This window comes from Cygnus olor, chromosome 5, assembly GCF_009769625.2.
Source record: "Cygnus olor isolate bCygOlo1 chromosome 5, bCygOlo1.pri.v2, whole genome shotgun sequence".
In the NCBI taxonomy this organism is placed as follows: Eukaryota; Metazoa; Chordata; class Aves; order Anseriformes; family Anatidae; genus Cygnus; species Cygnus olor.
In genome coordinates, this window is record NC_049173.1 from 52,649,917 (window position 1) to 52,666,870 (window position 16,954).

Genomic DNA, 16,954 nt, shown 5'->3' on the forward strand with positions numbered 1-16,954 from the left:
AACTGCCCACGCAAAGTATGGTCTCTGCTTCCCCGAGTCTTGGCTGGGGTGGAGGGGGTGGCAGCTGCTTCTGGGAGGAAGGGAGGCTTCCCTCATCTCTGGCTGTCTGGTGTCTGCATTCTCAGCCATCACGAATGTTTTCTTTTTGCAGATGACACGATTGGTGCTGCCCGGCATGCTGGAAAGGTGAGTCACACTAACACTATCCAGACAAAGTCATCATTATTTATAGGGGAGAATCCTTTCTTGAAAAATTCATTACTGTGACTAATCAGCCTAGTCTCCATGTTTTAATGGCAGAGTAATGCTGGGTGAGTCACGCTGATGGTGCATGAATCATCAGACGGTGGAAGCCTTTTCCACTCGATTCCCTTTTTATTTTTCCTCTCCCTTCTCCACTGTTGTGGTGATTCCTTTTAGAACAGAATTAAAAAGCCCGTCTGACTCATCAGCACTAACTCAACAACCTGCTATTCTGAGGGGGTGGTTACAGTTCCTGGGAATAACCTTCTTAAGGCTATTTCTCTAAGTCATTGTAAGTAAAATGGATGCAAAGAATATGTTCTCATTATACAGTAGGAGGTATATTGAGGAAAGTCTGTGATCATTTGGTAAAGTAGAATTGGAGAACAGCTCTTTAAAATAAGAGTTAATGCACACCAGTGTCACTGCGGAAGACGTGTGCTGACTTCCCAGCCAGCTCCCAGGTGAAACCAAAGACACGGATGCGGTGTGCAACCTCCAGGCTGTTCTCTAGGTGATGTTGGCTGCTGCAGGATGTTTGCTGTCTGTTGCAGTGCTAACCCCGGCTGGCTGGGGGCTGCTCCAGGTCAGGGCTGAGCTGCACTCACAGCGCTGAGGAAAGCCGCGTAGAACAAACAGTGCATGTTAGTCGCCTTGTTGTTACCTCCAAGTGAATACTATAGGAGGAGTGTATATACAGGGTAAACCTCAAAATAGGACAGATCAAGGGGAGGAAAAAAAAAAAAATCTTGTATCATCCTGCTATCTGGGAGTTTTCGTTGCAGATCATGGTTCAATTATGCAAGTGTCGTGCAGATGGAAAGCGAGTATTTCACATCTAAAACTGTTCCTTTGTGAGTACAAACTGTCAGAGCTAGTGGCCGGTCTGGGGAGCTGGTACCTAGCTGGTACCATCAGGGTGATGGCAAGCCTGGACTTTTTGGCTTAGGTAAGAATGGAAGCAGAAAAGAGTTTATTTCATGCAAAGAAAATTGAATTAGAAAAACGAAGACCCTGGAGTCTGGGGGATCTGGGAGTTGATGTTTCTCAATAAAGCTGGGTTGAGGATTGCACTGCAGTAGTAGTAGTTACTCAAGGTTCATAAGTCAAAAGTTACTCTTCGCCCACGTCCTGTAGTTGACAGATAAAAGGACCTGGCTTTTGTGAAACCACCGTCCCCCTGAAGATGCCAACATGACTAAAGCCATCCTGCTTTCTGAGGATTAATGTGCTGTTGATATGAATTTGTGCAACTTTGAAGCTCTAACCACGGTTTATTGATTCAGTTTCTTCTTTGTCTAAAGAACTGTCGTAGTTATCCATTTGGCCGATGGATACCTCAGCTTCACAGAACAGAAAGACGTGTATTCCACTTAGAGAATATCCTGTTTTCCTACTAAGTATTAAACCAGGTGAGATGGTTTGAATGAAAGCAGGATCCTGGTTTGCTGCCTGATTTCTGCTTCTGAGTACCCTTGAGCAAATATGGAACAACCTTCCGTATTCCCTTTGGTTTTGCAAAGGCAGGTGACTACAGTGCCCACAACCCAGGTGTGCAGCTGCCCACCCCTGCACAGCCATGACACTGCTAAGGGTCTGTTACTGCAGGAGAACACAGATGTCCAGCAAATCCAGGAGCATGAAGGGCTGGTAGCTGTACTCTGCTGTTCCATGGGCCACCCATGCATTGCTCGCATGGGACTGCATGTTAGAAGAGGGATCCAGACTGGGAATCCCATCGCTCTTCCTCACTGGTTTGAGGCGGGCGCTGTGTGAGTACATAGCAGTAACGTAGCACGCTACGGCATCCTGCACCCACAGTGCACATTTTTACGTATCCGAGTATCGGTTTGATGGCCTTACGTCCCAAGACAAATCCAGGAGTAGAGCAGAGCTGACATGCTTTACATCCAGGTCTGTAAGCAGAAAGCACAAGCGCGTCTTGGTGTGTCGGTTACTTCTTATTTATGATAAACACAGCGGCGTGAGATGGATGCCATTTCTGGTAATGGCATTTAGACACTGCTGTTGCTCCTCTCCTGTGCTCTGAGCACTTAAAGTGACAATTTATAATCTGTGGCTCCCTATTACACTTAAATGAGCAGTTCTCCCTGTACGTTTTCAGGCAGCTGTCTAAGGTGGGAGACTCGCGGAACTCGAAACTGAGCCTTGATGTCTTCGGGAGCAACAACAACAACAAAATCAGTTGACTGTTTCTAGACAAATACCAAACTATGGTATTTATTGCCGGGGAAGTAGCAAGTGCATAATTACATTACAGAGGAAGCTTGCTCTTTCCACTTGGCGTGCAGCTGGAGCAGGCGCTGGTTGCCGCAGCAACGGGGAGACAGCTAAATTTAGCATCCCCGGACCATGCCGTGCGCTGAAGGAAGAATGACGGGGAGGTGCCAGGGTGTGCTCTGTTGGGCAGGACGCCTGCCTCGCCGCACCCTCACCCAGGGTGTTGGTGCAGCGTGCGGGCGCGTTGGAGGCAGGCCGCAGCGTCTTGCCGCGCCGGTGTCCTCGTAGTCCTTCAGGTCCCTCCCTAGGATGTTTCTTCTGCAGCTCTTGCAAGAGACAGAATTGTGATTAGAGTAATTGGAAGTGTTCCCCCTGCACACACGCTGCTGTTTCCTTTTATTGGGAGATTTTAAGTTGCATGCTTTTGAAGACTAGGACCGTTTTCTTTATAAAGAGAATGCAAACTACAAAACCCACAGTTGCATCAACAGCTTCAAAGAGTCCAGTACACAGTGCGTGTGCAAGAGGCTGGTATTTACTGTTTTCTAAGAGGGCTTTCTTCGCTGGATCAGAACCGAATGCACCTAAGGGACAGTCACTGCAGCTGGGAAGTTGCAGTCAGGCCAGCCGCTGTGAGACTTGTGCCTTACTGCCCGAGTGCCAGCCTCTCTGTTAAAGCTTCAGTTTGTTTTGGGAGAGTGAGGCCGTGTTTATCCATATAAATGCTCAACCCTTCTTGAGTTCTACTAAGCTTCTGTCTTCAATTAAGTTGTGTGGCAGTGACTCCTGTGGTCTGAATATGGGAAGAGCACTTCCTTTTATTGGATCTAAATTTCAATCTCATTTAAATAACACATCTTTCTTCTGTATTATGAGAGGGTGTATTGTTGGTCTTACTAGACTCTTAAATAGCTAAGTGAACAATCCTTTCACCTCATCAACACATCAGAGCCTTTTCCCTCCTATTCTCTGTCCTCAAATCATAGGATCACAGAATGGTTTGAGTTGGAAGGGGCCTTAAAGATCACCAAGTTCCAACCCTCCTGCCATGGGCAGGGGCACCTCCCACTAGATCAGCTTGCTCAAAGCCCCATCCAGTCATCAGGTTCTTAGTGTCTCTGCCCTGTATTTGGAGGGATGGAGGAGTGGTCCACAGACACAAAACAGGACTAAGGGGGTGGTGGACCTGTCCCTGCCATTCCCTACCATCCTTTTTGGTTGTTCTTGGTGACTGCTGCACAACAGAGAATTCCTTCTGGACTTTGTTCGGGATTTTCAAGGGAATGGATAGTTGATTTAGAATTCTGCAAGGTTTGATTAATTCACATTATTTTCTTTAGTGTATGCATTGTTGGTTTTGTTAATATTGATTTTTTCAGTTGCCATTCTGTAGTCTGTTCACATAGCCATCTTAACTCTTTAAAAAGTTCCTTATAGTATCCTCCAATTTGGTAATCTCTTAAACTGCATGAATACTCATTTCACTGCCAATCCCCATTTGAGTTGATGAATAAATATCATAAGCACCACCTGTCTTGATATGAAAAACCTCTGTCATCCACTGTTAACCTGTTGCTGTTGTGAAAATTCTTGATTAATTTGTAGTCTTTTCTTCATACTGCATATTTTGATCCATGTCACCACTTTATTTCACCAACAAAGCCTTGCGGATAACTCCTGAAAAGTATAAGAACTTTGGCAAAGGTGTTTGAAAACCTGAATGACTGCAAAATGATTCTTTTCTGTTATGTCAACTGTCTCATTTCCAGAGGTGAATCATTCAGACTTAATTCGTACTTGTATCGTGGCAGAAACCATATTGGTTTGAATCTATTGTCACAATTCTCAAAGAATTACAAAAAATAAAAATAAAAAAATTAATGGTCACTTAAACTCAGCTGTTTGTTTTTAAGATGATTACTTAAATCATTGTGGCAGCAGTGGCATAGTGTATGTGTAGTTGAACAAATATGATGAAAAACTCATGAATCTGCAGCAGTTAAGCTGCACGAGTCCTCACTAACCACAGAATACCTAGTTGTGTGTTTGGGTAAACTGGCTTCAATCTACTCTATGGTAGGAAGAAGAAGAGATGCAGCTTCCACTGTATTCAGCTGTCTGGTAGCATCCTCTAATAACTTGCTTGCCCTAGATTTTTCAACTAATTCTTATTTCTACCTAGCACTAAGTAACGAGTCTACTTTTTTATGTAAAACTAGTCACAGAAGTGGACATGTTAGAAATCCAGGGGTCTTACTGTCTGTCCTAGCTGCACATGCTTGAGAAGTGCTTGGCAGAGCAGGTAGTAGCTACTTTCGGGCTGGTACCCTTGGCTATATATTACTGTGGAATAAGTCAACTATTACTGTAAAACAACTTTTTTTGTAGTCAACCAATGGATATCCTCTATGCTATATTAGAACACTTCTGTATTTGAGCAGTAGATTCAAATGCTTGCTATCATAAAGATCCATCATTAAGGTAACATTTAGAAGATACGTAGGCTTATGACAAAAGGGACTATCAAAGTGTAAACCACATAACAAACTCGTGTTGCCATTTCTGCCACCTTCACCTGAGGTTTAGAAATTGCCTTTCAGATTTGTGCCAACACTCGATTTTGCATAGTGGAGCCCCATATAAGTAGCTTGTTTCTCTTGTATTGACCTTGGAGTTGTTCCTGATTTATACCAGCTAATTGAATATTTATATAGTGCTTGAAGACTATGGGTAAACTTCAGTTAAGGATTTGGTTGGGGGATCTAAACAGATCTTAATCTCAATTTCATCCTAAAGATTTTCTTCAGGCTTGCAGTAATTTTCTGAAACATGAAAGATGTTTTTTTTATTATTTAATTGGAATATATCTTTGCTGCCTTTCAGATCAAAAGGAGTAATCTTGAATATCTCTTCAGCTGCTGGGATGTATCCAACTCCACTGCTGACTCTTTACTCCGCATCCAAGGTAAGGTACTCTTTTGCACACAGAAATAGTGTCACACATAAGCCAACACCACAGGAATAAATGTTTTGGTGTCCATCTAGTGGTGCTTTCATGAACTAAAAGTACTGAGTTTCTAACTTTAATTTTGCTGGTAGTTGAAGGTCGAGACAAAAAATGAGTTCAAGGGTTTACTGTCATGGAGATGACTATTTTATAGATTGCATCACACATTCATCACATGGAAGTTTTATACACTGCATCACACAACAAAGGATGTTACTATACCAAGCAAGCTTAGTGTGAGGTTTAAGAGCATTGACTAAGTTCAACACAATTTCTTGTTCTGATACTTTGAATCTTTTTCCTCTAATCTTGTAAAAGATAGGTAGATATGTTAGGTATGTATGGGCATACGTATTTAAGTAGGATTTTTCTGGTGCTTGCTGGAAGCAAAGATTATTCTTCCTCTTTGGTTAGTTGCCTTAAGTTTAGCATTTCAGGTAAGAGATGGGTAGAGCACTTGAGCGTTGCCAGTACCAAGTAGAGTCATTTTCTCTTGAGCTGCATTAGTAGGCGATGCATCCTTCTAATGTAGCCCAGTATGTGGTTTGATGCTCTTGCAGTGAGTGGATTATTGGTTTATCTTCTCCCTGGCAGCCACCATAAATTCCAGGCTCTTTTCAGCAGTGCTGCTACTTAGCCAACATTAAGGCATGGGGTTATCTCACTCTATATGCAGAACTTTGCACTCTACTCTGTGCCAGTCAAGAAATCTCACAAAGTTTAACAATCATCAGGTTTACCAGAATCCCTCTGGACTGAAGGTCTGTTGTGTCAGCCACTCCATCTAATATTGTCATCTGCAAATGTGCTGAGGGTGCACTGTGTGCCATCATCTAGGTTGCTTATGGCAGATATTGAAGAATATGGGCCTCGGTATTGATATGTGGGGTTCTCTGCTTGTTACTAACCAGAAGTCAAGCCATTAATCATGGCCCTTGGAGCCTGTTGGTCCAAACAATTTTCTATATAACTGGCAGTGTTGTTCTTTCAGCACGTATCTGCTCAACTTCCAAATGAGAATGCTGCAGAAGATGGTGTCAAACGTATACGTTCTAGACATATAGTATATTACTACTATAGATCTACATCTTATGTTAAGCTTACCTGCTCTGGTTTCTCACTGAGTCACTTGGGACGGTTCTGTCTTTCTGCAGCTGGGGTTATTTCTTTTCCAAAGGTATTTGTATGGCATCTGAAATGGTCTCATAAAAGGTCTCCAGTTGACACCCTAACACCAGGTACAAGATAGGTTCACAGTATGGAGCTAAAGTATAAGTAATAAAACTAAATAGAGACATTTATGACATGGTATTCAAGCAGCGTAACACTATAGCTTTTTTTTAGGTGCACCTGGTAATTACTTTCAATACTTAAAGGATTTCAGACTCTAAGCAGAACCTTGACGGGATAAAGATACCTTCAGTTGGTGTCGTTCATGTCAGAACAGGCATACGTTTCCTTTAAACTCTCCAATAACATCTTCATGTATCCAGAAAGGAATTGATGCATGCTATTTTATGTATACTGAAGGAATATTAGTGTGAATAAGGGATATTTAAGTTTAGAAATCATGAAAGCCCAAATCACTTATGCTGATAAAACTTTGCTCCAGAAATAGGCATTTCCTGAGAGCACACTTCTTAGCGTGAAAGGTCAGTTCTGTTGTTGCATTGCTTTCAGCTTTATCAAATGATTTGAGGTTATGTTTTTGTGATAATACAACTTAACACTTCTTTGCTTATTCTTTTTTATTTTTTCTCAATTATAAGTACAAATATTCCTTCCCTCTCCCTAAGAAACTCAATTACAGGTTAAGTAATCTTGCCTATTCTCAGCACTGCTCATCTTCTACCATAGCAAGGTTAGTAAGCATGAAAGTGACTCTCCTAATGTAGCTATAGAAAGACTGTATCTGCAATTTCTAGTGTTTTTCCTCATCTGTATAGAGGGGTTTTAAAGCATAGTATCCTTCAGGTCTAAGTCAATGGCTTTGGCTAATTATCAGGAACAGACGCAGTCTGCCTCTTTAACCTTCCCCATGGAGAATTCCCTGTCTTACAAGGCAATTAGATGCTTTTAAAGGAATCATATTCCTGTTTTTGACACTTCCCTTTCTGCCTGCATTAATAGTAATGAGAAGTGAATTATGACTTTTTTTCTACTATATCTCAAGTATTTGGGCTTGTTACTGGATATCCAAGGAGAAGAAATTGTTTTTTTGTATGGTGTACTTACCTGCTTTTTCAGGGGATGCTTATTTAAAGATTGTTCTTAAGACCGCTGTAAGTTAGAGGCTGTTGGAACACTTGTGCATCTGGAGGTAGAAAACCCAACTTGTCTTAAAGTAAGTCCTCTAAGAAGAAAAACTCCAAAGTTTATTTGGATACCGGAAGTTGCTTGTTCCTTCTCAAGTAAAGTGAACACTTTATTGCAAAGCTCGTATCGAATAGTAGAGATGACATTCTCTTTATGTTGTCTCTCTATATTTGAAGCAGTAACTAATTTCAGGACTGTTGTGCAGAAGTAGTGAGAGCTTTGAATAATCAAAGCATTTTGTGATTAGCAGAATATAGTGTTTTTTTAATTTTTAATAGATTTATGTACTTTGCAGTTATCGCACATGCATCTCACAACTGTGTTCAAGGACTGCACAAAACTGTTTGCATTTGTATTCATGTTCTTTGTTGCAATAGCATGGCTAGCTTACTTGAGTCCTTGCTGTTAGGCCTCATTTTCAGGGACTTGATGTTGAGTACTTGCTTTATTAAGAACTTATACTGGCAGGAAAAGGGTGAAGATACGAACAGTTGAACAGAAGATACAATTACTTCGTTTAATGAGCCTCCTTCTAGCTTTTACATGCAACTTGAAGAATAAAAGAACCCATTGGCTACACAGCAAAATTTAGTTTTCTTTCAGATCTTGCGTGTATGCTCAGAAAAGTATCAATAGAAATAGCCCAGAAGTGTGGGAGTGTTTCTTTGCTTCATGTATTGGTTGAGTTCGGTAGGATGACCTTACTAGGAAAAACACTGGGCACTGCAAACTATAAGCACCGTGTTTGGATAGGACTTGTGTTAACCCACTGATGCCATGGTCAGAAAAAGATGATTGTAAAACAGGTGCAGTATTAGAGTTTTGCTGCTTGTTTTGACGCTGGTTTGAAGCATTTGTGGCTACTTTTAATAGCCTTTTATTTCCTCTAGAGCTGTTTCTTCTTAAATACTTGAATTCGCCTCAGTTATGGATAGAATAGTTTAGTTCCCTCAGTTGAGGGCGCTCCATTTATCCTACTTAGCAGTATCGTTTTTCTAAAACAAGAAATGGTAGTAGAACCTAATATTTTGGCTCATTTGACTTGGGGGAAGAGAAGTAGAAAGGTGGTTTAGAAGAAAGGGAGGGGGAATTTATGCTGGTTTGAATTGCTGAGTAGCCTTGGATTATTAAGACAATACTTTTTCAGCATTGTATAAGGTATCCATCTCAGAGTAAGTGGTAAGGAAAGAGCAAGCATGTGGATCTCCCTTTATGGAGGCGGTATATCAGATGTAAGTGCATCCTGAAGGCAGGTTCTAGTGTCCACCCTTCAAGCCCTTTTGCTTCCTTCTTCGAATGTTTAATCTTGGAATTTCTAAAACTTCCAGAAGTTTGGAAGAGTTTTAGGTGGTAGTCTTCAGGATGCCAACTTAAATCACTCTTCTAAAAAAAAGTCTAAGGAGATGACACAATGTGAACACAAAGTTTATTTTCCTATTTTAACTGGACTTTATGTAACTAATCTAGTTCCTTTTCCTTCTAAATTAAAAAAAAGAATTTTATTTGTTTAGAATGTCTCACTTTTGGGAAAAAAAATGCTTCGTAAGCACGGGGTTTCTGTTCAGATGGCATTGCTGTAACCTGCGAAGTTGCACTGAAAGCCTAAGGTTTTTCACTTTGAAAAGAGGAGCTATAAATAGTAACTCAAATATGCTTACAAAAAGCTCCAAACTATAGTTTCCATTTTAATGCATAGCATGCTGCATTTCCGTTCTTTTCATTTTAGGCTTTTGTGGATTACTTCTCTCGAGGCCTCCATGCAGAATACAAGAGCAAGGGCATCATTGTGCAGGTGAGTAGAGTTTTTCATGTAAGTGTGGTTACCACAGCAACATTGGTGTCTTGGTAACAAAAGGAAATCAGCATATTGTTTTATTCATGAATGTGACACAGATTAAGGATGAGGATTTCCTTTGATCCCATTAGCAGTTTTCTTAAGTTACCCTGAAATGATGCATCTTGAAGTAACAAAAAAAATATATAATTTACCTGCTGGTGGTAATTGTACCTTTAGGTATAAAATACTCCAGAAAACTGTGCAACTCTACAGAGTACACCTTTATACAACTAAATCTCCTGGAATGTACGTTTGGAGTTCATTTGTACAGATATTAAATAGGTAGCTGCTCAAAAGACTAAAATAGTAGCAGTCCCTTCCCTGCGGTGTCAGTGAACCAACTGCTAGTGTAAGCAAAGTAGCAAGAACAAGCAGACACCTTACAAGGCCTTCGTATTTAATGGGCTGACTTAGATTTTCTTCAGTATTGGGTTTCCGCATTTCTAGTGAGTTTTGTGTTGTGCTCTACTTGTTCACTTTCCATGGCTTTAGGTTTTTTGTTTTGTAGGGACATAAGAGCAAACCAAGCCAGTCTCACAGCTTTATGGGGATTTTGTGTTTAATATCACTTTCTACATTCTTTAATGTTTGCTTCCAAAACCTAACTAAAGTTTCCAGACTTTGGTTTTGGGTCACAATTGCCGAATTCTTCATTACCCGTTACATCTGTTGCTCTCCAGTGCAATAGTCAGTCTTGATAAAGATTTTACCTGTGCTGTAAAGACAGTGGTGAGTCATCTTAAAATTCTGTTAGGGTTCTTAAAGACAGAATTACCCCATGCCCATGCCTCTTGCTTTCCCTCCCCTTGTTCTGTATGGTGGTTCTCAAAGCCACCTGAACTCCAAAGGCACTGTGAGAACTAAGTCACAAAGATGCCAGTCTTGTTCGTGTGATCATTAAGGGTGGGAGCACAGCTTTCGTTGCTGGTTTTGGAATACAGAGAAGCTGTTACTAACTTAAGGCTATATTAGTTTTGGCTTGCTGGACATTTTTCCTTCCAATCATACTTACCAAAAAGAAGTCATCAGTAGGAAACGTCCTGTCCCAGTTCATGAGAGGATTATGTTAGACTTTTAGGGAAAAAAAGACAGTTACCGAGTGAGCTATTCCCATACATTTTCCTTCAGCAAAACCAACTTGCTGTCAGCAATAGAGGATGCATAAAAACCTAGCACTCTAAACAGATACACAAATCTCTCTGTAAGCTGAAGGTGTGTGCTCTCTACTCCTGAAATGGATTAATCTGGAGCAACTTTTAGTGTTTCGTCTCCTTATTACTTTCTCTACTCAGAATGCTTTTCAGGTCTTTCCCTGCCTTCAGCTCTGGACCTTCCTGCAATGTTTTTATCACAGTGCAAGTTCTTCAGTGTTCTTTTTACTTTTGCCCCGCTACGTTACTTCTATCTCCACCAAGTGATTCAATTTCTGTATTGTAGATTTAGCTTCATATCCCAGAACTGTTCCAAGTGTCTGTGCAATATGGACCTCTTTCAATCTGTGGTCACAGTCTCCAAGACTGAAGGAAATGGTAGCGCTGGTTTGCCATGCTACCTTCGTTGTGAGAAGAAGCCTCACAGAGAGCATTTGTAAACATGGTTCCTTATATTCATGTGAAGAGAATGTTCTCTGAGTGTGGTTTATGTGATGATGCTCTAGAGCTCAAGGCAGGCTGGAAAACATAGCCGGCTGCTTGCTCCTAAGCATAGAGTCATTGCATACAGGTAAAAATGAACAATATGCAACATCTTTAAACAGCAGCCTGAATAGAAGGGAGTTTATCTAGGAAACTGGTTCACAGAGTACATCTCTGTGAATCATGACTCTTAAATGAACATTTCAGGCAGATGGAGCACGAGTGGGATGGCTGACATTCTTAGCTGTCTTCTAGACCTGAAGTTAACTAATCGCTGTCTCTCTGACTTTAGATACTGGTGAAGAGTGTCAGCCCAGATTGTTTGTGGGGTTCTTGTTGGTTTTATTCTTGATTCTGGAGTCAGGAAGATGCCTTTTGCAAATTCTCTCTTGCTCAGTCATTTAAAAACTTAAACAGGATGCAGCACCTCTTGATATTTTTGCATCAAAAGGCAGCAGATTCCGGACCAGCTAATTCTAGAACTGACTGCCCTCAACCCAACTCACAATATTCAGCCGAGTCTGTTTATATTTTGAAGTAAAATATGGAGTAGGTCTCAGGTTTGAGAATACCCTTCTCCTCATAAAGCATTATGATTAAAATTCTACTAAAATATTTGCATCTAAATAAACCAGGATGCTGCTTTGTGTAAGCAAAAGGCTTGTTTTGTCTGTGTCTTTCATATATTTTGGGTATTTAATAGAATATTTCTCTTCTACAGTAATACAATTAAGTCTTCTGGTACGATTTCTTTCCTGCTCAAGCCTACCTACAAACTGTGATGCTCTGGCTCCTCCAACACACAGCTTCAATGGCAATAAAGCTGGGTGTGATTTTTTTTTTTTGCACTCCTGCCCTTCCATGTGGTCTGTGGGTTTTCCTGTGTGAGGATGCATGCTGCAAATAGGCATGTTCAAGTAAACTCAGGCAGCATTATGTTAGCCTTCCATGGAAGGCATTTTTCATCCTTGAAAACCCTTCCAGAGCAGGCTGTAGGAATTTCATTCAAATACTGATATTTTGTTTGGAAGGAGGTGTTTTTCAGTCTCTTGTTATAGTAGGATGTCTAAGATCTTCCTGTTTTCTGCTGTTTTCTCAAGTAAAGGTGCTGATAGTTATGTCAGTATGAGAGTATTTAAAGACAGATGCTTGACTGAGAAAGAAGCATTGTATCTTTGAGACGTGTTGTTCCTATGTGTATTTGTAGCCAGGCAGTCTCATCCTCCCGAAGTTTTCTCTAAATAATATTATGTCACTTTGAAAGGAAAACAAAGACTGAGCATGCACTGCTCATATATGACTCCATTCATTGCAGAATTCCTATGAATACTGAAAAAAGGTGAAAAACAACCATAAAACCCCACCAGAAACAGTAAGGCGTACTTGGCTAAAGGTGTTAAACACAGCATGAACACACACGGTATGGGGGAAAACTTTTTAGCTTCAGATATGGAAAAGCTATGAAAAAGTTTTCAGTGTTTTACATTGTTAAAATAAACAAATGAAGCTTAAATCTGGTTTTCTGTATCAGCAAATGTCTTTTCCTGCAGAATACTTAATAGGCTGTGGTAAGCTGTCTTTTTTGTAACTCACATGTTGGCTGAGGTGCTGAATTCCTGATAGCACTGGTTTTTTGTCCATTAACGTAGGCAGTGAACTGCTTCTTTGAGTTATGTGGGCCTGATGACCAATGGCTATCACAGCTTCAACTTATGTTAATTTTATTGCGGTCCATGTCCTTGTCCTGTCATTCCAGCCTAAGCCATGATAAACCACTAATGAATATTACAAGTACCTTCCTGTGAAGACTAGCTGACGTACCTCCTTCAAGCCATTAGGAAAACTGCACCCACTTCAGATTATTTGAAGTTCATCCCTGTGACCTTCAGAAACGTAGTGCTTTTAATTCCTGACTTGCACTTCTGTTTGAGCTCACTGTTTAAAAAGGGTTAATTCTATCATGCCAATACACGCACAGTATTGCTTTGTAAAAAGTGAAAACAGAGTATAGGTGGTACTTTATCATTTCCTGAAGTTCAGCCTAAGGTATATCAATGTTGCTCAAGTGGAATGCCTCTCTGTGGAAACTTAGTTTTGATAGTATATAGTGCTTTTGCTGCAGTGTAGACGTACATAGGTTCAAAATACACTCTAGCTGACAGGCACGCTTAATTTTACAGAAACAGCACAGTAATAGCGTAGATTAAAATTTTGTGCTTATGTGCATAGGAAGTGGTATGGATCTATAACAGAAATTAGGCAAAAAGAAAAGGAATGAGGAAGACTGCAAGGATTTCTCCCAAGACTCTTTTGGAAAAATCTGCATGAAAGGTTTCTGCAGACTCCCAAGTTCTCTATGAGTGTCTGAAAACATTGGTTATTTACCCCTTTCTTTTACTACCCTTTTTAACTTAAGTGGATGTCAGCATTTTCTATTGATACTTGCTTACTATGCATAGCAAAAGTGGAACAGTGAAAACTTTTACTACCTGCTTTCATCTACCATATTCCCTATATACAGTGTCAGATCACAGACTGATGGACGTCTTCATTTGAAGGAATCTTTAGGAACTCTTCTTGTCTAACTTCCTGCTCTGTGGGATTGCTGCTAACTCTAGGTCATGGGCTGCCATGGTTTTATCCAGCCAAAGCTTGAAAACCTGCAAGGATAGGGATGCCATGGCCTCTCTGAACAACCTATTTGAATGTTACATTGCTCTCTTACAAAATGCCTTTCTCTCTAGTGTCCATTCTGAAAGTCTACAAACAAAAACTGGTAGGTTTGGTTCTTTTTATTTAATCTGGCAGTGCCAAGAAGAGTTTGGCTGTCGTAACTGCCCTTGAGATAATGAGAGGCAGATGTTAGATCGCCATCCTCCAATCTCTTCCTCAGAACACTAAACAATCCCAGCTCTTCCCCACCAAGCCCTTTCCTTCTCTCTCTCTCTCTCTCTCTCTCTCTCTCTCTCTCTCTGCAGGTAAACACAAAAGCATGTTTCACCAGGCTAATGGCATGGCCTTTCTCCAGACTCAAAGCTTTTTAGTTTTCTGTACATGTCAGCTCTGGTTACTTCAGTTCTTCCATTTCCCCTTTATGTCCCCCACCCACAGAAGTTCTTAATGTCCCCCACCCATGCTAGTTCTGAAACTAGCATGTTTCAGAATTCAGTATGCAGATTACCTGATGGACAATGGTCTTTGTTCCTTGTTGAATCTGTGAGTTAGTCTGAAAGCGTTCTCTGCTTCATGTCTCTTTCCTACATGCAGAGTGTTCTGCCGTATTATGTGGCAACAAAAATGTCTAAAATCTCCAAGCCAACCTTCGATAAGCCAACTCCTGAAACATATGTACGAGCTGCCATAGGCACGGTAGGCCTGCAGTCCCAGACCAACGGGTGCCTGCCCCATGCCTTCATGGTAAGTCACCTTGGAAAACACAAGGATCTAATATGTGATTACTGGGGAAGAAGAGCAATGATTGATTTTGAATATTAAATAAGTTATTTTTGTTCTTTAAATTTTAATCATAATTTCGTAATGTTTGTGTGTGCTGGTAATGGTTTGATTTAGCTTAGAATAGACAATAAAAACTGAGACATTTTTCCTTTGATTTTTAGGGCTGGGTCTTCTCAATGCTACCTACGTCCACTGTCATGAATTTACTCATGAAAACAAACAAACAAATACGGGCTCGTTTTTTGAAAAAAATGATGAAGGAGAAGTAAGTTGCCGACAACTCGATCTGTGGAAGCCTGAGACTCCTGCAGGTTTTGTACTCACACTTCAGCACCAAGTAGACCTAATGTTTTAAACATCTTCAATTGTAGGTGTATTTTCTAATAAGCAAAGCGATATTGTTTTGAGGATACAGATGAATCTTGACTTCTAATACTGATATCAAATTAGGCTTGTTTATATATATTATAGGTATATTGGGGGGGGAGTGCTTTGGACTAAAATTGCACTGTGCTTTAAGAAATACTTAAATGGATGTGATCAGACATTGCACTGCTGAGGAACGGCTTGGTTATATAGTGTCCATCATATTTATGTATTATGTTTTTGGGTGAAGGGCAGAACAGCTGTAGTTCTCTGATATTCCTGAAAAAGTGGGGAAGTGTGGGAAGAGAGCATATTTGCTTGAAGGGTAACCTGGCTCAATTCAGAATGTAACTTCTTCCCGGTTCAGGTTTAGGGTACTTGAAGGATTCAGCATTTTCAGCCAGCTAGCAAGTGCTCCTTTGCTTACACAGTCCATTAAACAAAACCGGGATGCCGTGGGCAGGGTGGGATCAGCTTAGGGGCTGCTTGCTGGCTGTGTAAAAGTCATCGCTCTGTAAAACAAAAATACCAATAACCGAGGTTATGTAACTGGGAAAGGATCATCACTGCTTGGGAAGGGTGACCATGAAGTGATCCTTAAATCTGATGGCTTTAGAAATCTGTTCATGTGTTGGTACTGTACTGAAATAGGTTCTTGCACCAAAACCTGAGCTGTCAGTTATGCGAACTTCAAGGGTCTAGTGTGATTTTTCTGTTTGGTTATGAACTTGAGGAAAATGGGCCAAAATAAAAAATAAATTAAAAAAAAGAGTGTAATTGCTCATCTATAAATATATACATAAAATAACATTGCAAAAAGTATTCAAATTCTTGGTTCTTGAATATGGATTCTAACTTTTCAGTCATGTAATCTTTACAATTTGTAATAACATTTTTAAAAGTTCAGTGCCTGTTCTTTGTAATAGATGGTGATAACACAATGTGGATATATGTCACAAGTTGTGTTACTTGCTGGTTGTTATGTAAAAGATTATTGGCACTTTAAATGCAGAGCTTGAAATGAGTTACTGTCCTTGTTAGCAATGATGGATAGATTATTTCTGAGATGTGTGTCACTGTGTCTTTTGGTGAGGCCATTTGAAATGCGAATCCTGAATATCTGTGACAGCTTTAAAAATGAGAACTAGCAAACTTTAAATGTAGAACTTCGTAGTATTTTTGTGTTTAACTGATTTATTCCGTAGTTCTATTCCAAAACCGCGTAAAGCTGAAGTTACCCAACTCAGAAACAGGGATCAGAGTGTATGAGAAGTCTGTACTGCTGTTGTCTGTGTTGACCTTTAAAGATATGGTCTCTAACATTCCTTTATATAAATGTGAGGAAAAAAAAACGAAACGTTTTCAAGCCAAATGAAATTATAAGTAGCTACCAATGTTTTCTGTGGTGACTGCCTTTGGTTAACAAGTGGAGATTGTTTTGTCCTTGGAAGAATAATTTCAAGCTCTGGTTTTGAAGTTAAATGTGTTGCACAGAAACATGATTTGGGGCTAACATTTCTGTACATTGAAAAAACCCAAATACCGATGCAATGGTGCTGATCAAATCTGAGCTAAAACTCCTATCCCATAGTTTTCTTGATGTTTTTCTTGTTTCCTGGAACAGGAATGGTGAGGTCAGTTTTGTAGGACTTTGCTCAGGAGGTGATGTGGAAGCATTGGACTAACTAATCTGTGTGGATTTTCACTTGGTAAAACCAATAAACTGGCATTCACTCTCAAGCTCTGGTGTGTTGGTTTCCTTCTTAAACTGTTTGCACTTCCATATCTCAGACTGAAGTTTTTTATTAATCTCTCTGTCCGGCTGCGGTCTCATTGACAATGCGAGCATCTTAA

The 16,954-nt window shown here is 40.3% G+C and overlaps 1 protein-coding gene across 1 annotated transcript in view; it reads left to right on the plus strand.

Annotated features, from left to right (window-relative positions):
- The window catches only part of HSD17B12 (hydroxysteroid 17-beta dehydrogenase 12), a 76,461-nt gene extending 59,621 nt beyond the window's left edge, over positions 1-16,840 (plus strand). Inside the window, exons 7-11 of the mRNA XM_040559252.1 lie at positions 152-186; positions 5,368-5,449; positions 9,534-9,599; positions 14,546-14,695; positions 14,896-16,840. Of these exons, the coding sequence (XP_040415186.1) occupies positions 152-186; positions 5,368-5,449; positions 9,534-9,599; positions 14,546-14,695; positions 14,896-15,003 (441 nt within the window). The 3' untranslated portion in view covers positions 15,004-16,840. The remainder of the gene's footprint in view (positions 1-151; positions 187-5,367; positions 5,450-9,533; positions 9,600-14,545; positions 14,696-14,895) is intronic.
- Positions 16,841-16,954: the final 114 nt, after the last annotated feature.